The 22,099-nt window shown below is 43.3% G+C and overlaps 1 protein-coding gene across 1 annotated transcript in view; it reads right to left on the reverse strand.

Annotated features, from left to right (window-relative positions):
- DNAH9 (dynein axonemal heavy chain 9) overlaps nucleotides 1–22,099 on the reverse strand; it is a 386,382-nt gene that overhangs the window by 243,714 nt on the left and 120,569 nt on the right. Inside the window, exons 27-28 of the mRNA XM_033184520.1 lie at nucleotides 11,429–11,585; nucleotides 2,184–2,288 (exon numbers count right to left, since the gene is read on the reverse strand). Of these exons, the coding sequence (XP_033040411.1) occupies nucleotides 2,184–2,288; nucleotides 11,429–11,585 (262 nt within the window). The remainder of the gene's footprint in view (nucleotides 1–2,183; nucleotides 2,289–11,428; nucleotides 11,586–22,099) is intronic.

Here is a 22,099-nt window from a genome sequence, read left to right on the forward strand (position 1 = left end):
AAACCATATTTCACCACTGGAAACCAGGGAAGGGCCTCACATTCCAGCAACTTTCAGATCTTCATCAAGGAAGAGTGTGGACAAGAGTCAGTGGCTGTCAAACATCAGAGATGGAAAGACAGACCACATCGGTGAGTGAAGGGACCTGGCAGAGCCCCTTGACTGCCTGTGGCTTTCGGGGCAGCTGGAGATGAAGGTGGCATGGATTTGTGGATGGTATGAGCCCTACCTCTGTTCAGCTTTGTGGTTGCTTCAGCGCCCCACCCACAGCCCCACATCCAAGCCTACCTGTGAAAAACACAGTCTGTAGGATGAGAGGTGACAACATGTGGGAACTATGTGGATGGATGCTGGCTCCTGCCAGGGCAAAGGGGGACAGGGATGATGCTGGCTCAGTCATCTTTCCCTGCCAGGGGCGACCTTTTGCCTGATGTTTCTTCCAACCCCCCTTCTGCCACCCTCCCCTCAATCCTGCCCTCTTGCCTTAGAAAAATGTCAGTCAAGCTAAACGCTTTCCTTATTCCTTTGTCTGGACCTGAAAAGATTACAGAAACCTGTAGGGATCAAAGAGTCTCTCATAGCTAGGTTTTTCCTTTTCTGTACTATGCGCATACTGTTTTGGAAATGAAAGCAAACACAAGCAACATTAAACCATTTTTGATTGTATGGTGTGCGGCACACACTGGGAGCACCAGGCACATCATTGTCCCAAGCACCTCGCCACAGCTTTGATCATCACATGATGGCCTTGTGATTGCTTTGGTCTGTTGAGATAAGGGCAGGATGGGGGTTCTCAAACCAGCCGCCCCTAGCAGGAGATGGGGGCGTTCAGCCTACAGGGAGGGGTATGGAATAGATGCTGGCAAACAATGTGCTTTATCTTGGAGATGGGGTTCCTGGGGGAATGGAGCCTGCGCAGCTGCAGTAAGAAGCCCTGGGAGAGACCCCTGACTTGCTCTCAGCCACCAGTTTTCCTGTTGCTCAGCCCCTCCTTCACATTGCTGCCAAATAGAGGGGCAATCTGCCTCCTGGATGTCTCTGGGGGTTTCCTGCTGCCTGCTGAGGAAGGCATTTCAGCCTGCTACTATTGGGTTCGAACTTGCCTCTCCAGCCTTATTTTCTCCTTTGGCATTTTACCCACTAGAAACCAGATCAGTGCCCACATCTGCACCCGGACAGCATCAGTGAGAGCACAGGGTGCATCTACCAACCCTCCCACTTTCCAAAAGTCTACCCATGGACAAGGTACAGTTCCCCTCTGATGTTCAGTTTTTCCACATATATAATGGGGAGAATAGTGGCTTGCAGGGCCATGGTGGAAAGACGTGAAAGATCTTTCATAATGTGAAAGATGATGTATGAAAAGTGCCTGGTACAGAATTTCAACAAAAACTTATTCACGTTCCCCTTCCCCCTTCTCCTGCTCCTATTGTTCATGGGATCCTGACCCAAATCCAGAATCCTCTCCATCTTTTCAAGGTAACACATTTGGAAGTCTCATGCTCAGTCAGAATTGAAGTCACCTCTAGAACATTGAAAGTACTCACGTCTATCTCAAGAGCTCCAATTTTTTTTTATGTGTGTGTTAGAGATCACATTCTACTCAACTGGGAAACTTCACTTGTCATTTGCGTAACACTTACTATGTTGTAGGTGTTTAATAAATGCTTTCTGGATGACTTGAAAGACAAGTGGCATGCTTACATAAAATCTTACCCCAAAAGTGACTTCATTCAAAAAACATTCATGCTGTATTCTTCATTTTATTAAGCTGAGCGTGGTGGAACAACTTGCCCAAAGATTCCAAAAGGAAATAAAATAACTGAAATTTAAGCCTTGGTTTATAACCAAAGTACATGGCCTTTCCAAGGAGCTGAGCTCTGCCATCTTCATGTTTCTGCACCCGGATGAAGCAGGTAGGACAGATCTTCTTTCTCCCCATTTTACAGAGAACAAAACAGAGTCCCAAAGCCAAGATGGATCTACTTTGGTGGGTAACTGAATAATACCCATTTTGAAGGACAGCCTCCTGGAGCCTGATTTTAGAGGGTGGAGAAAGGCGCATGAAATGACAAGGGAAAAAGGGACGCAGATGCTAAGGAGAGGTCGAAAACAAGAGGACATAGACTTCTGCAGTGATCAACATAAAGACCGCAAGGCTCCCACCAACTTCCGGCCCCTACCTGCACCGCCACCACTGACAAGACCTCCACGGAGATTCGATTAAACTCATCAAAGCAGCCCCAGGCGCCAGTCTGAGCGAGGCCTTTGTAGATGTTGCCACAAGACTGCAAGAAAATGTACAAAGATTAAATTACCGGCAGGCCAGGCTTATCAATACGTGTTGAAGTCATTCTCCATCCCCTTTATTATAGATACTTCTAGTCCCTCTAAAGACCACTGGTCAGAAATTTGTATTAAAATTTCAAGAACAATTAAATGTTTGATGGTTATGGGGTGTCAACAGAAGTCACAGGATTAAACAGAACCTTTTCAAGACACTTGGATGAAAATCCCTTTAAAATGTCATCAGGGTTGCATTATTGTTGATTCTGTAGCTTTCAAAATCCCAGGAAATGAATAAAAGATGATTTTTCTTATGCTATACAGACAAAAAGCCTTCCACCCAGCCTTTGTCATGCACTGATGGAAAAATTTATGTCTGTATCTTTAAATCTATGCCCAACCACCCAGGTTTTCCAGAGTGGTGAGATAGCTGGAGACAAAGACAGGAGGTGATAACATCTGTTTAAAAAAACAAACAAACCAAAAAACACTAAAGGTAAATCTTTTCAAATGAGAGCAAGGAAAGAATTTACAAGGGAATAATGCATTTCTGTCCTAAAAGTAAAAGCCATCCTGGGCATTCAATATGAACTGGTAAGTGATGGGGCAACATAAAGGGATAGGTTTCTGGGAGACACTCACAAGGTCATTGGCAAAGAGACATCATTAAAATACCAGGGAAATGCAAATAATGGAAAAGTTCCATTCAATTATTCAGCGGGCATTTTCTTTTTTCTTTTTTTTTTTGAGACGGAGTCTCACTCTGTTGCCCAGGCTGGAGTGCAGTGGTGCGATCTTGGCTCACTGCAACCTTCACCTTCCAGGTTCAAGTGATTCTCCTGCCTCAGCCTCCCGAGTAGCTGGGATTACAGGTGTGCACCACCATGCCTAGCTAATTTTTGTACTTTTAGCAGAGACGGGGTTTCACCATGTTGGTCAGGGCTGGTCTCAAACTCCTGACCTCGCGATCTGCCCGCCTCGGCCTCCCAAAGTGCTGGGATGACAGGCGTGAGCCACCATGCCCAGCCTTCAGTGGGTATTTTTTGACAATCAGCTCTGTGCACAGATCATGTGCTGGACACAGGGGAGCTCAGTCTAAGAACTTTTGGTCAGGTTGAGGAGATAAGGTATATACATAAAAACAGGAAAATTACTGCATCAGTAGTGGTTTCATTGAATAATATAAACCACAAATGTCATGGAGTTCACAGAAGAGTGGGTCAGGATGCTCCTGAGTGATCAGTTTTGCCAAAGAGGTGAAAGTCAGATGGCAGCACAACAGCACCTCCCAAAGTTTATTCCGCGGAACCATAGGCCTGAAAGATGCTCTTCGAAGAAAGGGCTTTTTGGTCAAGCAAATTTGGGAAACACATTCTTCAACCCATTTTGGCCCAGTTACAATTTGTATTAGCGTTTAAGGGCGCTGAGAAGTCCTGTAACAAAAACATTAGTTTCACTGCATTACATGGCTAGGATTAGAGTCAGAAGATACGGGGATCTCACAGAAAACGACATGCTTTAGGACACACATGAGATATGATGGCTTTATAGGACAGGGGTGTCTGTGTAGACAGAATGGAAGGGGTGAGGCTTTCCAGGAGGAGGAAGATTATGGAAGAAATACAAGCAGAATAATGGTGTGTGCAGAGAAAAATGACAGAGCCATTTTGATTGGAAAGTTGAATTACTAAAGGAAGTCATGGTTGTAAAAAGTCTTGAATTACTATGAGGGATCTTTGGAGGTTTGCTGCAGAGAATATGAGCAGAGCAATGGTATGAGAGGATTGGTCTAACTGCCACATAGGCTAGGTAGGATGTAGGGCAGACTTTATTTATTTATTTATTTATTTATTATTTATTTTGAGATGGAGTCTTGCTCTGTCACCCAGGCTGGAGAGAAGTGGCACAATCTTAGTTCACTGCAACCTCTGCCTCCTGGGTACAAGCAATTCTCCTGCCTCAGCCTCCTAAGTGGCTGAGATTACAGGCGTGCACCACCATGTACAGATAATTTTTGTATGTTTAGTGGAGACAGGGTTTCACCATGTTGGCCAGGCTGGTCTCGAACTCCTGGCCTCAAGTGATCTACCTGTTTTGGCCTACCAAAGTGTTTGGATTACAGGCGTGAGTCACTGCACCTGGCTGTAGGGCAGACTTTAAAGAGGAAGAGAAAAATAAAACCCATCTTTCATTGAGCTTCTGGAATTAAGAGATTTATTTTTTCTTTTTTTTTTTTTTTTTGAGACGGAGTCTCGCTCTGCCGCCCAGGCTGGAGTGCAGTGGCCGGGTCTCAGCTCACTGCAAGCTCCGCCTCCTGGGTTTACGCCATTCTCCTGCCTCAGCCTCCCAAGCAGCTGGGACTACAGGCGCCCGCCATGTCGCCCGGCTAGTTTTTTGTATTTTTTAGTAGAGACGGGGTTTCACCATGTTAGCCAGGATGGTCTCGATCTCCTGACCTCGTGATCCGCCCGTCTCGGCCTCCCAAAGTGCTGGGATTACAGGCTTGAGCCACCGCGCCCGACCGAGATTTATTTTTTCATTCATTGCAACAAATATTTATTGAGCATGTACTACATGCTGGAGATGGTTCTGGGTCATGAAGAATCAGAAGAACAAGATAGACAATGCCTCTATTCTCATGGGTCTCACATTCCCATGAGGAAAATAGACAATAAGCAATAACAACAAATAAGACAGTGATAAAGCCCCACTGGAGTCTTAAAATGGGGGGTGACATGGAGACTTCAGATTGAGCCATCAGGGACATTCTGTCTGAGGTGGTGATGGAAGTTCCAGGCGTTGTGTTTCTGTGCCTTAAATCGGGGTCCCCAGCCTCTGGGTGACTGTCTGTGGTCTGTTAAGGAACCAGGCTGCACAGCAGGAGGTGAGCGGCAGGTGAGTGAGCAAAGCTTCATCTGTATTGACAGCTGCTTCCCATCACCTGCAGTATTGCCTGAGTTCCGTCTCCTGTCAGATCACTGGCAGCATTGGATTCTCAAGAGAGCATGAGCCCTATTGTGAATTGCACATGTGAGGGATCTAGGCTGGGTGCTCCTTATGAGAATCTAATGCCTGATGATCTGTCACTGTCTCCCATCACCCCCAGATGGAATCATCTAGTTGCAGGAAGAGACGACCAGGGCCCCCACTGATTCTACATGATGGTGACTTGTATAATTATTTCATTGTATATTACAATGTAATAATAATAGAAATAAAGTGCACAACAAATGTAATGTGCCTGAATCATCCTGAGACCATCCCGCACTACTGCAGTCCATGGAAAAATAGGTTTCCATGAAACTGGTCCCTCGTGCCAAAATGGTTGGGGACCACTGCCTTATATTATTCCATTTCATTTGCAAAACAATCCAAGTGTCACAAATACTAAGTGGAAATTCAGAAATCGACATCCATGTTTAACTATTCACAACAGTTAAGATATGGAATCAACCTATGTGTCCATCAATGGATGAATTCATAAAGAAAATGTAGTGTATACACACATTGCAATACCGTTCAGCTCTTCTTTTTTTTTTTTTTTTTTTTTTTTGAGACGGAGTCTCGCTCTGCCGCCCAGGCTGGAGTGCAGTGGCCGGATCTCAGCTCACTGCAAGCCCCGCCTCCTGGGTTTACGTCATTCTCCTGCCTCAGCCTCCCAAGTAGCTGGGACTACAGGCGCCCGCCACGTTGCCTGGCTAGTTTTTTGTATTTTTTAGTAAAGACGGGGTTTCACCATGTTAGCCAGGATGGTCTCGATCTCCTGACCTCGTGATCTGCCCGTCTCGGCCTCCCAAGGTGCTGGGATTACAGGCTTGAGCCACCACGCCAGGCCCTGTTCAGCTCTTAAAAAGAATGAAATCCTGTCATTTACAGCAACAGGGATGGAACTGGAGGATATTATCTTAAGTGAAAGAAGCCAGGCACAGAAAGACAAATACCACATGCTCTCACTCGTATGTGAGAGCTAAAAAAGTTGATCTCATGGAGGTAGAGAGTAGAATGATGGTTACCAGAGGCTGGGAAGGGTAGGGGGAAGGAGAAGATGAAGAGAAGTTGGTTAATCTGTACAAACATACAGCTAGACATAAGAAATAAGTTATCGTGTTCAACAGCACAATAGGGGGCTATGGTTACTAATAATTTATTTTATATTTCATAATAGCTAGAAGAGGAGATTTGGAATATTCCCAACACAAAGAAACAATAAATCTTTGGGATGATGGCTATCCTAATTACCCTGATTCGATCATTATACATTGTATACGTATATCAAAATATAACATGTACCCCATTAATATGTACAATTACGATGTATAAAAAAGATGTTTTAAAAATTCAATTTTTAACAGTGATTTTGAAAGCTTTTTGAAACTGAAGACCTTTTTTATAAAATGAAAACCCCAAATATAAAATAAACGAAGTGGAGTTTCCACAGGTGGATGCTTGTCACCCCCACAATTCTCTCCCACCCTAGGGCCTGCGGCTGAACCCCAGGACCCTATTGTAACGCACGTGTTTAGCTCACCACCTATCTCCTGGTCCTATCGGCGAGGCTGAGGCATTATCTTGCTGTGGGATGGTGAGCTTTCGGACTAGGAGAATGGAAATAATAGGGCAAAGGCCTGGAAGTGAGAAGGGTGCTGAAGGCAGAATCGACATTGGTGACTGATTAGAGGTGGAGAAGGAAGGACATTAAGTAACCAGGGTGCCTGAAGCTTTCCACCAGGATCTCAGGGACAATGAGATGGTCCTTCCTGATGATGGGGAATCTGGCAGGGAGAAAGGAAGGGTGCTAACCACAATGCAAGAGAAAGGCATTCGAGAGACATCCACTGCCCCATTAGAGAGAGACGGGACTAGGACTCAGGTGAAGCTGGAGAATAGACATGCCTCCATAAAGGAGCCATAGGTATACACATCACACTGGAAATTATAAAAGAGGATCAGCAAATGAGACTGAGAAGCCAGGAGACCAGAGACTCAGGAGGAGGATTGTGTAAGTATAGCTTTTCTGAAGTGAAGGGAGTAGGGTCTTAAGAAAAGGTGTATTCCATGGTGTATATGTGCCACATTTTCTTTTTTTTTTTTGAGACGGAGTCTTGCTCTGCCACCCAGGCTGGAGTGCAGTGGCCGGATCTCAGCTCACTGCAAGCTCCGCCTCCCGGGTTTATGCCATTCTCCTGCCCCAGCCTCCCGAGTAGCTGGGACTACAGGCGCCCGCCTCGTCGCCCGGCTAGTTTTTTGTATTTTTAAGTAGAGACAGGGTTTCACCGTATTAGCCAGGATGGTCTCAATCTCCTGACCTCGTGATCCGCCCGTCTCGGCCTCCCAAAGTGCTGGAATTACAGGCTTGAGCCACCGCGCCCGGCCGTGCCACATTTTCTTAATCCAGTCTGTCACAGATGGACATTTGGGTTGATTCCAAGTCTTTGCTATTGTGAATAGTGCCGCAATAAACATACGTGTGCATGTGTCTTTGTAGTAGAATAATTTATAATCCTTTGGGTATATACCCAGTAGTGGGATGGCTGGGTCATATGGTACGGTCCTTTGTAGGGACATGGATGGAGCTGGAAACCATCATTCTTAGCAAACTGTCACAAGAACTGAAAACCAAACACTGCATGTTCTCACTCATAGGTGGGAATTGAACAATGAGATCACTTGGACTCGGGAAGGGGAACATCACACACTGGGGCCTATCATGGGGGGGGATTGCATTGGGAGTTATACATGATATAAATAGTGAATTGATGGGTGCTGACGAGTTGATGGGTGCAGCACACCAACATGGCACAAGTATACATATGTAACAAACCTGCATGTTATGCACATGTACCCTAGAACTTAAAGTATAAAAAAAAAAAAAAAAAAAAAACAAAACAGGTGTAGTATCCACAATATGGCCGCTGTGGAGAGGGCTGGAAATAATTCCAAACACTTTCAGGTTTGGAACCATTTGATGTCCCTGAAGCAGCATCTCCAAATTGAGGTCAAGAGGGGAAAGTATTGCAGCTATAATATAAAAGATGTTTCGGCACTAAAACAGCAGTCATTTTCAGAGAAAGTGGCCGGTTTTATAAGTTTTCCATCCAGGATAACAGAGTAAAGCAATAACTTTCCCTTTGCTTCATGTCTTTGCACTGTTCTCCTGTTCTCCCCAGCTCACTGCACGCCCAGTCCTCATGAGTTAAGTGAGGTGATGCTGCTTATAGGATTTCTAAGGCAGAGGAGACTGCGAGGGTCCTTGACCACAGCCTAGACTCTCCTCTTCAACCTCTCCCTTTGCTTCACTACAGACTCCCTCCCCATGTTCCCGAGGTATCACTTACCTGGTTACATTTTAAGCCTCTTATGCTTTTCCATGTCTACTACCACATCAGCTGGTTCCTCATTCCCTCTTGTTTGAATGACCGAGATGCTCTCACCAAAACCTTATCCTGCTTCCAGTCTCTTCTTTTCTCACTTCATGTGACTGCCAATCTTTATGCTTTTGCTCCAGTTCTGAAGCCTGCAGATTCTTTCTGCAGCCCCCACTTCAAAGTGAGATGCTTTCAGTGGCTTTCAGTCCTTCCCCTCCTTATCTCCTGTTTTTGATCCTCTCTAAGGCAGCTTAGCCCTTGTTCCACATTTATTTCCAGCTTTAACTATGGACAGACCTGAACAGAGTATATTGCTGTGAGTGTCATGAATGACACATCAAAACCTCCCCTGGAGAAGTGCACAGCAGCTCTTCCTGACCTCTCACCCTTTTTCTCCTTCTCTCAGCCGGGTCCTGTGAGGAGGGCTCACGGGGTGAAGTCAGAATGAGGGCTGGGGACAGATACTGGCCACACATAGAACTTGGTCATGGCTTTAAAGCTGACATTCTAATGGGTTAGAATGTGTGAAAATACCGCATGCTCTCTCTGTCACCAACCCCAAAACTGAGCCTTGGTTGGGTCTCACATCCTCCACATGTCTTTCCTGACCAGCCCACTCTGTGGCTCTCCCCCTACTCGGGAATATTCCAGGGTCTAAAGTTTGTAGGGCACATGAGCACCCAGGATTACGCTATCTGGGTGTTAACTAGCTCCCCTGATGATAACATATATCCCTTGTCCCTCCAAATAAAATTGGGTTATACTCTATCTATCTATCTATCTATCTATCTATCTATCTATCTATCTATCTCAATCATCCATCCATCATTTATCTATCTGAAATCCATCTACCATCTATCCTCTCTCTCTCTCTCTCTTTCTCCATATGATCTGTTTTTGGCATCCTTCCACAATGCCCAGCACATGCTGAGCAATGGCAATACTCAATAAATTAATTGGATTGCGAGTGTTTTACCATAAAAAATAATTCTGAACAGCCAGAAAACAAAGGGAGAGGAAGTTTGCAGACAGCTTAGTGTGGCTGTTTGGTTACCTGGGATATCTGGTGTCCAGGAAGGGAGCACATTCCTTCTGGCATGTTTCACTGTGGCTATGCTCATTTATGATGTTCTACCCTGTATCTAGCTTCTACTCCATGGAAGCTTAGCCTACAGTTGAAAAAAAGCAAAACAAAAAAACAAAACAAACAAACAAAAAAAACAAGGATAGACTCCCCTGTTCACCCTGTACTTTTAAAGGAACTGGTGGGGATAGGGTTCAGTGATTGGTTTTGATAGAATTGAGTAAAATGACCATCGTGACCCCTGCCCATGGAACCAACTTATCATTTCCTGCTTGCTATTCTAGGTGTGACTTTGAAGAAATCTGGCTGATGTTCTTCAATCAATACAACATGTCTTCTACATCCAAATGAGCGTATCTTTCAGAATGTTCCCTTTGGGATACTACTTACTTCAGCAGTGCTGCTGCCATTGCTCAACTATAGAAGAATCTAGAAACATAAAATAATCCCTAAGGCTGAGGTCATTTCTATAAAGGGGGAAAAAACTCCACCTTTCTGTTCCAGCCTGACTTAAAGAGAAACATTATCTTAATGTGTTCATCAATAAAAGCAACTGTGCTAAAATTTAGGGGATGAAGACCATGTGGAAGACTAGTTTATTGGGTCTAGATCCTTGCTTTGTTTACTTACCACGAAAAAACATGGTGCCACAGGATGCTGCAACTCTACACAACAAAATTATGCTACAGAAATGATTAAATGATAGAGGATGAATCTCATTTACAGAGTGCTATACGTGGTAACGGCAAACATTATTTCTAAAATTATAACTACATTAATTTTACAGTCAATATATCACATGACTTTTATATATAAATGTTTAATCTATTTAATGCAACTTTTTTTTTTCACTCCAGATTTATCTGCATGTCATCCTGTTGACAAAAGGGACTTACAGCAGTTTACAAAAACACATACAATATAATAAAAATAATGAGAGAGGGAGATAATCTGTTATTATATTTGTGTTTTAAAAAAAGAAGCTATGTAAGATTCGGTTGTGAGCAGAACATTATTTTCTAGCTAAAGAAGTGACCTCATGGGCCTTTTGTTTCTCTGGCTTTTCTCGGTGACTCAGGACCTGGAACACGGTGGTTCTTAAAAAATGGTAAGTGCCTGAATGAATATTAGCTTTGCGCTTGTCTTCTGTGGGCCTCTGTGCTCTGAGACGGGGTTGATTAGCCTGCTTTCAGAAATCACACCTGCCCTTGCAGAATATTCTGCCCCTGTTGATATTTTGGAGAATGTCCACTTCTACAGAAGAGCACAAATATGTCTAGCTTTTATGTGAAGACAACTGCCTTCAGATTGGCTACTCGTGAGCCTTTCTGTGTTTCTAGGTCAAATAGGGAAATTAGGACTTTGGATATATGTTCAGTTTCTTCATTTTACAGATAATAAAAGGAAGAGCCAAAAAGATGAAGTCAGCCATCCACGGTCAGAGCTCACTGGTGGAATTAGAATACAAAGGGCTGTGCTTTCTTATCACATGAAAGCCTTATAGGGAGGCCAACAAACTCCAGGGTTCAAAGGTCCAACTTAACCATGAAGGAGCAAGCAGAGACCTCCTGATCTGGACTCCGAGACCTGGGGAAGCTGGGTCAGGGTGGCACGGACGCGTCTCAGCCCTGGTTTGGCTGCCCTGAGTTCCTATTCCCCACCCCCACACCCAGGAAGCTGGGTGGAACTGTACCTTGTAATCCATCTGCTCTGAGCAGTTGAACACATAGACCAGGATGCCCAGTGCACGGCCCAGGTCCTTGGTGGTCTCGGTCTTGCCTGTGCCTGCAGGTCCTGCGGGAGCCCCACTCATGGTCAGGTGCAGGGACTGGGTGAGGGTGATGTAGCACCTGCCAAACACGGGAGGGCATAGGTCATCATCCTTGGGGGCCCAGTGAGATAAGAGTAAGGCCCAACGCCATGTGAGATCTGGCATAGCTTCTGAAAAGGAAAGCCAAGAGCCCTGCCCCTCTTGCCTGCTCCCCACAGCACTGTGGGGAGGACACTCTAGAGGGAAAGCTCATCACAGTGCTCCCCCCATACAGGGCATCAGAGGCTCCCTGTCAGGTTCTTCTTCTTCTGGGTCTGCTTGCTCCTCCAGCTCCATTTCTCACTGTTCCCCTCCTCTGAGACACAGACCTCTGCAGTCCAGTCACACAGAGCTCCGTTCATCTGCCAGACACACTAGGACTGAGCTTGTCCCTGCTCCTCCCCCAACCCATGCCCCAACTCTTTGAGTCGACCTAGATGATGCTCCTCTTTAATCTTTGCCTGGCTAATGGCCACTAATTCCTCGGGATTCACATTTGGCTTCATCCACTAAGTGTTCCTGGATCCCCTAACACCGGGGTGAGTGAGCAGAGCCTCCCTCAGCTGAGCTAGACTCCACTTGAACTTCCTGTGACATATATTGTATATATCTTCAGTATATATCTTCATAGGGTACATGAAGGCAGAGCAATATCTTATTCATTGTTTCATCTCCAGAACTTAGCACACTGTAGGCACATGCAGGCCCTCAAAAACTATTTATAAACCATAAATGAATCTGTGAATGAATGGATCGCATTCAATCCATTTAATCCTTTTGGGACTCTTTTTACCAGTAACAATAAAATAAACTCAGCTTTAAGCTTACTTCTGGTACTATTAAAAAGGGCTTATATTTCTTAAAAAGTAATAAAAAATACCATATGATTCAGCAACTCCCCTCTTAGGAATTTACACAGGATAAATAAGAATACATGTTTACACAAAGACTTGTGTGTAGCACAATATCTACCTGTTCATAGTCCTTGTTCACAGCAGCAGTGTTCATAACAGCAAAAAACTAGAAACAACCCAAATATCTATCAACAGTGAATGGATAAGCAAAATGTGGTAATTCATAGAGTGTAATACTCTTCAGCAATATAAAGGAATGAAGTATCGAACATGCTACAGAATGGACAAACCTCAAAAACATTACTGTAAGTGAAAGAAGCCAGATATGGGAGATTGTATGTTGTCAGGTGGGGTGCAGTGGCTCGTGCCTGTAATCCCAGCACTTTGGGAGGCCAAGGCAGATGGATAGCTTGAGCCCAGGAGTTTGAGATCAGGCTGGGCAACATAGCAAAACCCCATCTCAACAACAACAACAAAAAACACACAAAAAAACAAAAAAAACCAATTAGATGAGTGTGGTGGAGTGCGCCTGTAATTCCAGCTACTTAGTGGGCTGAGGTGGAATGATTGTTTGAGCCTGAGAGGAGGAGGTTGCAGTCAGCTGAGATCATGTCATTGCACTCCAGTCTGGGTGATACAGTGAAATCCTGTCTCAAAAAACAGATTATATGTTGTCATTCCATTGATATGAAATGTCCAGAAAAGACAAATTAAGATAGCCAGCAGATCAGTGGCTGCCTGAGGTTTGGAGTGAGAGAAGGAAATTATTGCAAATAGGGTGAAGGAAATGTTCTACAATTGGATGATGGTGATGGTTACACAACTCTATTTACTAAAAATCATCCAATTGTACATTGTACACCTGCAATGGGTGAACTTTAAGGCATGTAATTTATGCCTCAATACCTCAATAAAGCTGATAAAATTGTGCCACTGTTCTAACTTTTTAATATCTAGCAAATCAATACATAGACTCTCAACTTACAGGCATGGCTGTGTGAGAGGGTGTCCAAAATTAATTCTCTCTGTTTCTGAATCTGATGTGGTGAGATGACCAGAGACTCTGAGACTCTGAAGACGCCACCTTCATGTCAGATGGTGGCTGGGTTTCTACTGCCTTGGCTAAACCTTGGACCGAAATGGTTTTTTTTTTTTTTTTTTCCTTTTCCTTTTAAAAATTAGAGACAGGATCTCACTATGTTGCTCAGACTAATCTCAAACTCCTGGGCTCAAGTGATCCACCCCTCTTAGCCTCCCAAAGTGCTGAGATTATAGGTGTGAGCCATTGTGCTCAGCCCCCAGATGTTTTGAAAGTCTTTAAGTTCCCTTTTTCTCCTTTAATTAAGTGCAAAATTCCCTTATCTGTTTCAGCCTTTGAAAGGCTGAATGTTGCCCTTCAGATCTGCCGCAAGGCACGATGAGGTGAGTCAGGGTTAGGGTGAAAAGTTGGGCCTGGTCTTGTCCTTCTTGGCCGTTGTTTACCATTTGGTAACACTTCTCTTTCTCTTCTCTCTCAAGCATTCCCAGATAGATATTCACGGAGCCCTATGCATGGCCTTACCTGCACCTACCCTCCAGTGCTCTTGAGTTTCTGGCTCCAGGTGGATCCCATGCCTGCTACCTCTCCCAGCCTCGGGCTTCCTCTATAACTGCTTAGGGCCTGCCACAGCCCCCTACCTCCCAGGAGGACAAGCTGCCTGAACTAGCAGAGTCTTCAAGCCCCAACAACTCACTCCTCACCTTCCTTCCCTCTCATTGCCTTTCTGTCCCACAGCTGTCCCCTCTGCCGGCTGAGGGCACATCACAGGCCTCTTTACTCTGGAGCTGCAGGGCAGGGCTCTCAGAGAGTTTGGGAGTCCAGAAACACCAGGTTTCACAAAAATATAAGTTGCATAGAAAAAGTTAAGAATTCCTGAAAATAAATACATGGGACTGGGTCCATTTCTTTTTGAGCATCTACTGAGCTTCTGGGGGAAATGTCAAAATATCATTATCTTCCCCTCATAAGAACAGAACTCCAGAAATGGAAGGGATTTCCAATATCCTATTTTACATATTGGGGAGACTGGGGTTCAGGGAGGGACAGTGGGCTGTCTAGTGAGTTTGAAGGCAGGGTCATTGGGGCTTTCACTCAGGCCATGAGAAAAAACACATAAAAAAGAAAGACAGGACTGGGCATGGTGGCTCATGCCTGTAATCCCAGCACTTTTGGGGCCGAGGCAGGTGGATCACCTGAGGTCAGCAGTTCAAGACCAGAATGGCCAACATGGTGAAATCCTGTCTCTACTAAAATTACAAAATTAGCTGGGCATGGTGGCATGCACCTGTAACCCCAGGTACTCAGGAGGCTGAGGCCAGAGAATTGCTTAAACCTGGGAGGCAGAGGTTACAGTGAGCTGAGATGGTACCACTGCACTCCAACCTGGGTGACAAGGTGAGACTCCGTCTAAAAGAAAAACAAAAGAGAAAAGAAAGAAAGAGGCAGTATTTCTGTTTGTCACAAGGGAGGCTGCCATGACGCCTGGGCCACTGAGCCAGCAGCAAGTCCTTTGGGACATATCCCTGCTCTAGGATTCTCTCTGAGGTCCTGTTAGAGTGCTCATCTCTTTAAACACCCAAGCCAGCTCCTTCGATGCGCTCCTGCTTGCGAATGTGGGCCAGCAGACCATGCTAGAGCTGTTTCAGGCACAGACTCTGGAGTGAGACAGAATGAGTTCAAACCTTGCCTCACTATGAAGCGTCCGTGAGACTCAGCCAAGTTATTTAAACCTCTTTGCACCTTAAAAACAAAAGCATCCTTAAGATCTATGACATCGCCTTTTCTTTGTACAAGGAAACTTAGATAAATTTGCTGCTTCAAAAGCAGTGGCAATTGTGACAAAGGCAGAAAATCCTTAAGGAAGAGAGATCCTGGCCAACGAGTCCCAACATGGATATGGTTTGATTTAGTTTGGTTCCAGTGGGAACACGGGAATGTTAGCGTTGGAAGGGATTTTAAAGGTGAGGCTGTTGGACTCTTTCACCATGCTAGGTGCTCCCCCTTTAAATCCTTCAAATATGATCATATAACCTTTTCTTTCAGTGAGAGGCACAGTTTATTATTCTAGAAGTCAGCCCATTCCACAGTGGGCTGGTTCTAATTGTTTGAAAGGTCTTCTTAACATTGAACTAAAATTAATCTTGTTTTCTTTGGGCAAAGAACTTCTACAGGTTTTCTTCTTATCTGCCCCATCAGGGTCTTCTGAGGATACGATGAGACAAGATACTTGGAAGTGCCTTGAAAAGTAGGAAACTTTGGGCCGGGCGCGGTGGCTCAAGCCTGTAATCCCAGCACTTTGGGAGGCCGAGGCGGGCGGATCACGAGGTCAGGAGATCGAGACCATCCTGGCGAACACTGTGAAACCCCGTCTCTACTAAAAAATACAAAAAACTAGCCGGGCGAGGTGGCGGGCGTCTGTAGTCCCAGCTACTCGGGAGGCTGAGGCAGGAGAATGGCGTGAACCCGGGAGGCGGAGCTTGCAGTGAGCTGAGATCCGGCCACTGCACTCCAGCCCCGGCGACAGAGCAAGACTCCGTCTCAAAAAAAAAAAAAAAAAAAAGTAGGAAACTTTGAAGGTATTATTTTTGAGGCAATAAATTCTTTTTTTGATACAGATATTCAACTGGAAGATAAAGAAAATATCAAAACTGCTATATCTTGATTTCAGCTATGAATAGCCTGTGCTTATCACTGAAAAGAGGTCCAGATAATCTTAGAGTAGAGTAGGTGGAGTCATACTTGGCTTGTATTAATTTTCTATTGCTGTGTAACAAATTACCACGTACTCAGTGCCTTGAAACAACATCCCCTTGTTATCTCACAGTTCTGTGGGCCAGACGTCCAGGTGGGTTCTCTGCCGAGGTCTCACAAGGCCAGACTCAAGGTGTTTGCTGGGCTGGACTATTATGTGGTGGCTTTGGGGAAGAGTCTGCTTCCAAGCTCATTCAGGTTCTTGGCAGAATTCACTTCTGAGGTCCCTGTTGGCCAGGAGATCTCTCCGCTCCTAGGGGCTGTTCTACCACCTTGCACATGGCCTCTGTCACCTTCAAAAGCAGCTATGGCATGTCAAATTCTTCTCATGCCTCAAATCTGACTTCCCCTTCTGCTGACTGAGGAGCCAGGAGAAAGCTCTGTTTTTAAGGGCTCGTATAATTATATTAAGTCTACCAAAATAATTTCCCTTTGCCATATATCAAAACACAACCACGGGAATAATATCATCACAGTCACAGTTTTTACTCACACTCAAAAAGGAAGGCATTATAGAAGGGTGAGTGTCCTTCTAGATCATTTGTAGAATTCTGTCTACCACATGGTTCAATAACCATAACTGAGGAATGACCATGAATGCAACAGTATCTACCTTCGGGGAGGCCCCGAGGCATACTCAGCTCACTGACGTTTAATGTCTTTACTCATAACTTGAATTAAGAAATAATTACTAGATAGACAATAGAACAAATTTCTAAATAATGTTAATGATGAAAAATGATGGGACAGACCCAAGAAAATCCAATTTAAGAGGGACAAATGTAAAGTAATCTTCCAACCACGTGGATGCATGCAGACTGGGGGAGATGTGGATGGATGAAAATCCACGTGAAAAAGACCCAGAGCTTTCAATAGGTTTCGAGCTCAATGTGAGAAATTGCATTAATAGAAATTTCCTTTGCACTAACCTAAAATAAATCTGTTCCTTTTACAACACTTTAATATTTAAACTCTGGAAATTTTTTGTTCTTGGCATAAATGCCCCCAATTCTAGGATCTATTCCTTATACCAACTGGTTATGAGATTCTTCATCATCCAGTGCTCATCTTTTTCTTTGCCTAAGCTAATTGGTAAATGTCTTTCTCAAAATGTGACAGAACTGAGAGCCGTGCTACCCATATAATCTCTCTAGCAAAAATTATAGCATGCCTAGTAACTAAACTTGAGTAGTTATAATTACGCTTCTCATTATTTGTCTGTCTCAGATATGATTAGAAATTCTAGGAGTGATTTAGAAAACCCAAGAAAATCAAGAGTAAAACTTTTAGAATCTGTAATACAGGGTAGTAAATGGGTAGAATGGAAAATAAATATATTGTAAATCATTTTTTTTCCTGTACACAAGTGAAAAGAAAGTTAAAGATAAAATGAAGTTAGGCAAAGATTTCTTTTTCTTTTTCTTTTTTTTTGAGACAGAGTCTTGCTCTGTCGTCCAGGCTGGAGTGCAGTGGCCGGATCTCGGCTCACTGCAAGCTCCGCCTCCCGGATTTATGCCATTCTCCTGCCTCAGCCTCCCAAGTAGCTGGGACTACAGGCGCCTGCCACCTCGCCCGGCTAGTTTTTTGTATTTTTTAGTAGAGACGGGGTTTCACAGTGTTCGCCAGGATGGTCTCGATCTCCTGACCTCGTGATCCACCCGTCTCAGCCTTCCACAGTGCTGGGATTACAGGCTTGAGCCACCGCGCCCGGCCTGCAAAGATTTCTTAAATAAAACACCAAGTGCATGGTCCATAAAATAAAAATTCGTAAGTTGAACCTCATCAAAATTAAAAACTTTTGCATTCCAAAAGACACCATTAAGCTGGTGAGGTTGAGGAGAAAAGGGAACACTTATACACTCTTGGGAGTGTAAATTAGCTCATCATTGTGGAAAGCAGCATGGCGATTCCTCAAAGAGCTAAAAGCAGGACTACCATTTGACCCAGCCATCCCATTACTGAGTATATACCCAGAGGAACATAAATCATTCTACCATAAAGACACATGCATACGTATGTTCATTGCTGCACTACTCACAATAGCAAAGACATGGAATCAACCTAAATGCCCATTAATGACAGATATGATAAAGAAAATACGGTACATATACACCACAGAATATTATGCAGCCATAAAAAAGAAAGAGATCATGTCTTTTGCAGGAACATGGATGGAGCTAGAGTCTATTATCCTTAGCAAACTAATGCAGGAACAGAAAACCAAATACCACATGTTCGCACTTATAAGTGGGAGCTAAATGATAAGACCTTATGAACACAAAGAAGGAAACAACAGATACTAGGGTCTACTTGGTGGGGAGGGTGAGGGAGGGAGAGGAGCAGAAAAGATAACTATTGGGCACTGGGCTTAATACCTGGGTGTTGAAATAATCTGTACCACAAACCCCTATGACATGAGTTTACTGATGTAACAAACCTTCACATGTACCCCAAAACCTAAAAGTTTTTTTAAAAAAACCTATTTTTTTTTTTCTTGAAGCTTTTTAACAACAACAACAACAACAACAAAAAGATGAGCAACAGACTGGGATAAAGTATCTGCAAACACATATGCAATATATCCAGAATATACAAAGAATTCTCACACTCAATAAGAAGCAGACAGACAGACCAAACAATAGGCAAAAGATATGGGCAGTTGTTATACCCAAGAAGATGCATGAATGGCTAATAAGCATGTGAAACATTGCTCAACATCATTAATCATTAGAAACATACAAATTAAAATCCAAATGTCATATTACTTAACAGTCACCAGAATGGCTATAAAGAAACAAAACGGACAATAACAAATATTGTCAAGGATGTAGAGAAATGGAAATCCTCATATGTTGTTGGGGTAAATGTAAAATGGTGCAGCCACTTTAGAAAACAGCTTATCAGTTTCTCAAAAAGTTAAACATAAAAGTACTATAAGAATTTTCCTCCTAGTATTCACCTAAGAGCAATGAAAACATATCCACACAAAGACTTGTACACAAACGTTCAGAACGGTATTATTTATAACAGCCTCAACTGAAAATCATCTAAGTATCCATCAGCTGAATGGATAAATGCCTATGGTATATCTATAAAATGGAATATTATTCAGGAATTCACAAATAACCAACTACAGACACATGCTCTGTGTTGAGTTGAACAATGAGAATACACGGACACAGGGAGGGGAACATCACATACTGGGGCCTGTCGGAGGGTGGGGAGCTAGCGGAGGGATAGCATTAGGAGAAATACCTAATGTTGATGACGGACTGATGGGTGCAGCAAACCACCGTGGCATGTGTATACCTATGTTACAGACCTGCAAGTTCTGCACATGTACCCCGAAACTTAAAGTATAATAATAAAAAAAAAATTATGTGGAGTGAAAAAAGTCTGGCATAAGCAACTATCTATTATAAGATTCTGTTTATATGAAATGCCCAGAATAAGCAATGTTAAAGAGACAGAAAGTAGATAAGTGGCTTCTAGCGCTAGGGATGGTTTCCTGGTGGATGATAATTAACTGTAAATGATCAAGAGGGATTTTCTTGTGAGGGGACTGACATGTTCTAAAGCTGACTTACAGTAATGGTTGCACTGAATAAAGTCACTAAAAATCATTGAATTGTACACACTTAACATGAATAATTTTTTGATATGCAAAATATACCTTAATAAAGTTGTTTTTTATTTTTTCATTTTTCTATAAGTTATTGCGGTACATGTGGTATTTGGTTACATGAGTAAGTTCTTTCATAGTTATTTGTGAGATCCTGGTGCACCCATCACCCGAGCAGTATACACTGCACCATAGATGTTGTCTTTTATCCCTCGTCCCCCTCCCACCCTTCCCCCAAAGTCCATTGTATCATTCTTATGCCTTTGTGTCCTCATAGCTTAGTTCCCACATATCAGTGAGAACATGCGATGTTTGGTTTTCCATTCCTGAGTTACTTCACTTAGAATAATAGTCTCCAGTCTCATCCAGGTCATTGCAAATGCAGTTGATTCATTCCTTTTTATGGCTGAGTAGTATTCCATCATATGTATATACTACAGTTTCTTTATCCACTCATTGATTGATGGGCATTTGGGTTGGTTCCACGATTTTTCAATTGTGAATTGTGCTGCTATAAACATACACGTGCAAGTATCTTTTTCGAATAATGACTTCTACTCCTCTGGGAAGATACCCAGTAGTAGGACTGCTGGATCGCATGGTAGTTCTACTTTTAGTTCTTTAAGGAATCTCCACAGTTTTGCATAGCAGCCATGCAAGTTTACATTCCCACCAGCAGTGTTCACTGTTCACTACATCCATCTGTAGCCAACATCTATTGTTTTTTGATTTTTTGATTATGGCCATTCTTGCAGGAGTAAGGTGGTATTGCATTGTGGATAGGAGATTTTGTTGTTATTATATATATTTTAAAGGAACAGGGAAATAAAGTTGTTTTAAATATAATAATAATAAAACAAAATCTTCTATAGCAACAACAACTTTAAAAAGACCCAGAGATCACGTTAAGAAATAACCAAAATATAAAGACAAACTTTTCCAAAAAACATGAATGCACATATGAATAAACAGAAATATACCACAAGTTATAAAGATGGCTGTTTCTTCCAAATGAAGTTGAAAGTATTAAGGCACACCAATCAAAAACCCCAGTGGTTTATATTTTGGAATTTGTCATTGAAAGAAGAAACAGAAGTGCTAAAAAAAAAAAAAAAGAAAGTGGAAATGAAGGTAGATGATGCAGAGCTTTACCCTACAAATATTACAACTCAGGATAAAGCAAATATCTTTAAATACTGTGGCACAGAGAGGGACTGATAGACTGATGGAACAGAATACATAGTTTTGAGGTAGATTGATGAGCTTAGAACTTCAAATATGGTAGAGCAAACATCATAAATCATTAAGAAGAACTGGTTACTCACCAAAAAACATTAAGCCCACTAGTCACTTTGAAAACAAAAGAAATACTCCCCACTGTCATTCCTGTGGGATTTCTTTGCCCAGAATATCACCCTTTGGAGAGCCATCTCTCCTCCACAGCTTGTATTCTGATGGGCTGTCAATCATACCTTTCCTATCCTTGGGGCTGGGGGACAAGGCTCAGGATGGGCAAAATACTCAATCTCATTGGCTGCAGTGACTGGCTCAGAGATGGGCACAAGACCCAAATAGGACCAGTCGGAGACCTCCCTCAAGGAATTTGCTATACATGCTGGGCAAGAGAGGGTCTCTCTTACTCCTGCGTCAGAAGTTATAAAGGCATAGGCATAGAGACCATCTTTCCAGTCTATGCAAGAAAGAAGTCAACATTCAGAAGACATAAAGTCATAACATATGAGAGAGTTTAAACCCCGATATCTCCTAGTTTAGGTCCCAGAACTGGTTATACTGCAGCAAGCTGGACTCATTTTCCAGATATATGAGATAAGTCTTTTTTCGGTCACTTCTATCACTGGTAATTGAAAATGTTTTCACAAAAATGTTTTGACTCACTTTACTCAGTAATCAAAAGATTTCCTAAATAATTAAAACAGGTTAAAGGAAAAATTAAAATAAGCTAGACTAGAATGAAATACAGGGGAATATTAAACTGATCTTGAAACAAACATGGATTTTCTAACCATAAGAGTGATAAAAGAATATCAGGCCGGGCGCGGTGGCTCAAGCCTGTAATCCCAGCACTTTGGGAGGCCGAGACGGGCGGATCATGAGGTCAGGAGATCGAGACCCTCCTGGCTAATACAGTGAAACCCCGTCTCTACTAAAAATACAAAAAAAAAACTAGCCGGGCGAGGTGGCGGGCGCTGTAGTCCCAGCTACTCGGGAGGCTGAGGCAGGAGAATGGCGTAAACCCGGGAGGCGGAGCTTGCAGTGAGCTGAGATCC

The sequence above is a fragment of the Trachypithecus francoisi genome, unplaced genomic scaffold (genome assembly GCF_009764315.1).
Source record: "Trachypithecus francoisi isolate TF-2019V2 unplaced genomic scaffold, Tfra_2.0 Lachesis_group20, whole genome shotgun sequence".
NCBI lineage: Eukaryota > Metazoa > Chordata > Mammalia > Primates > Cercopithecidae > Trachypithecus > Trachypithecus francoisi.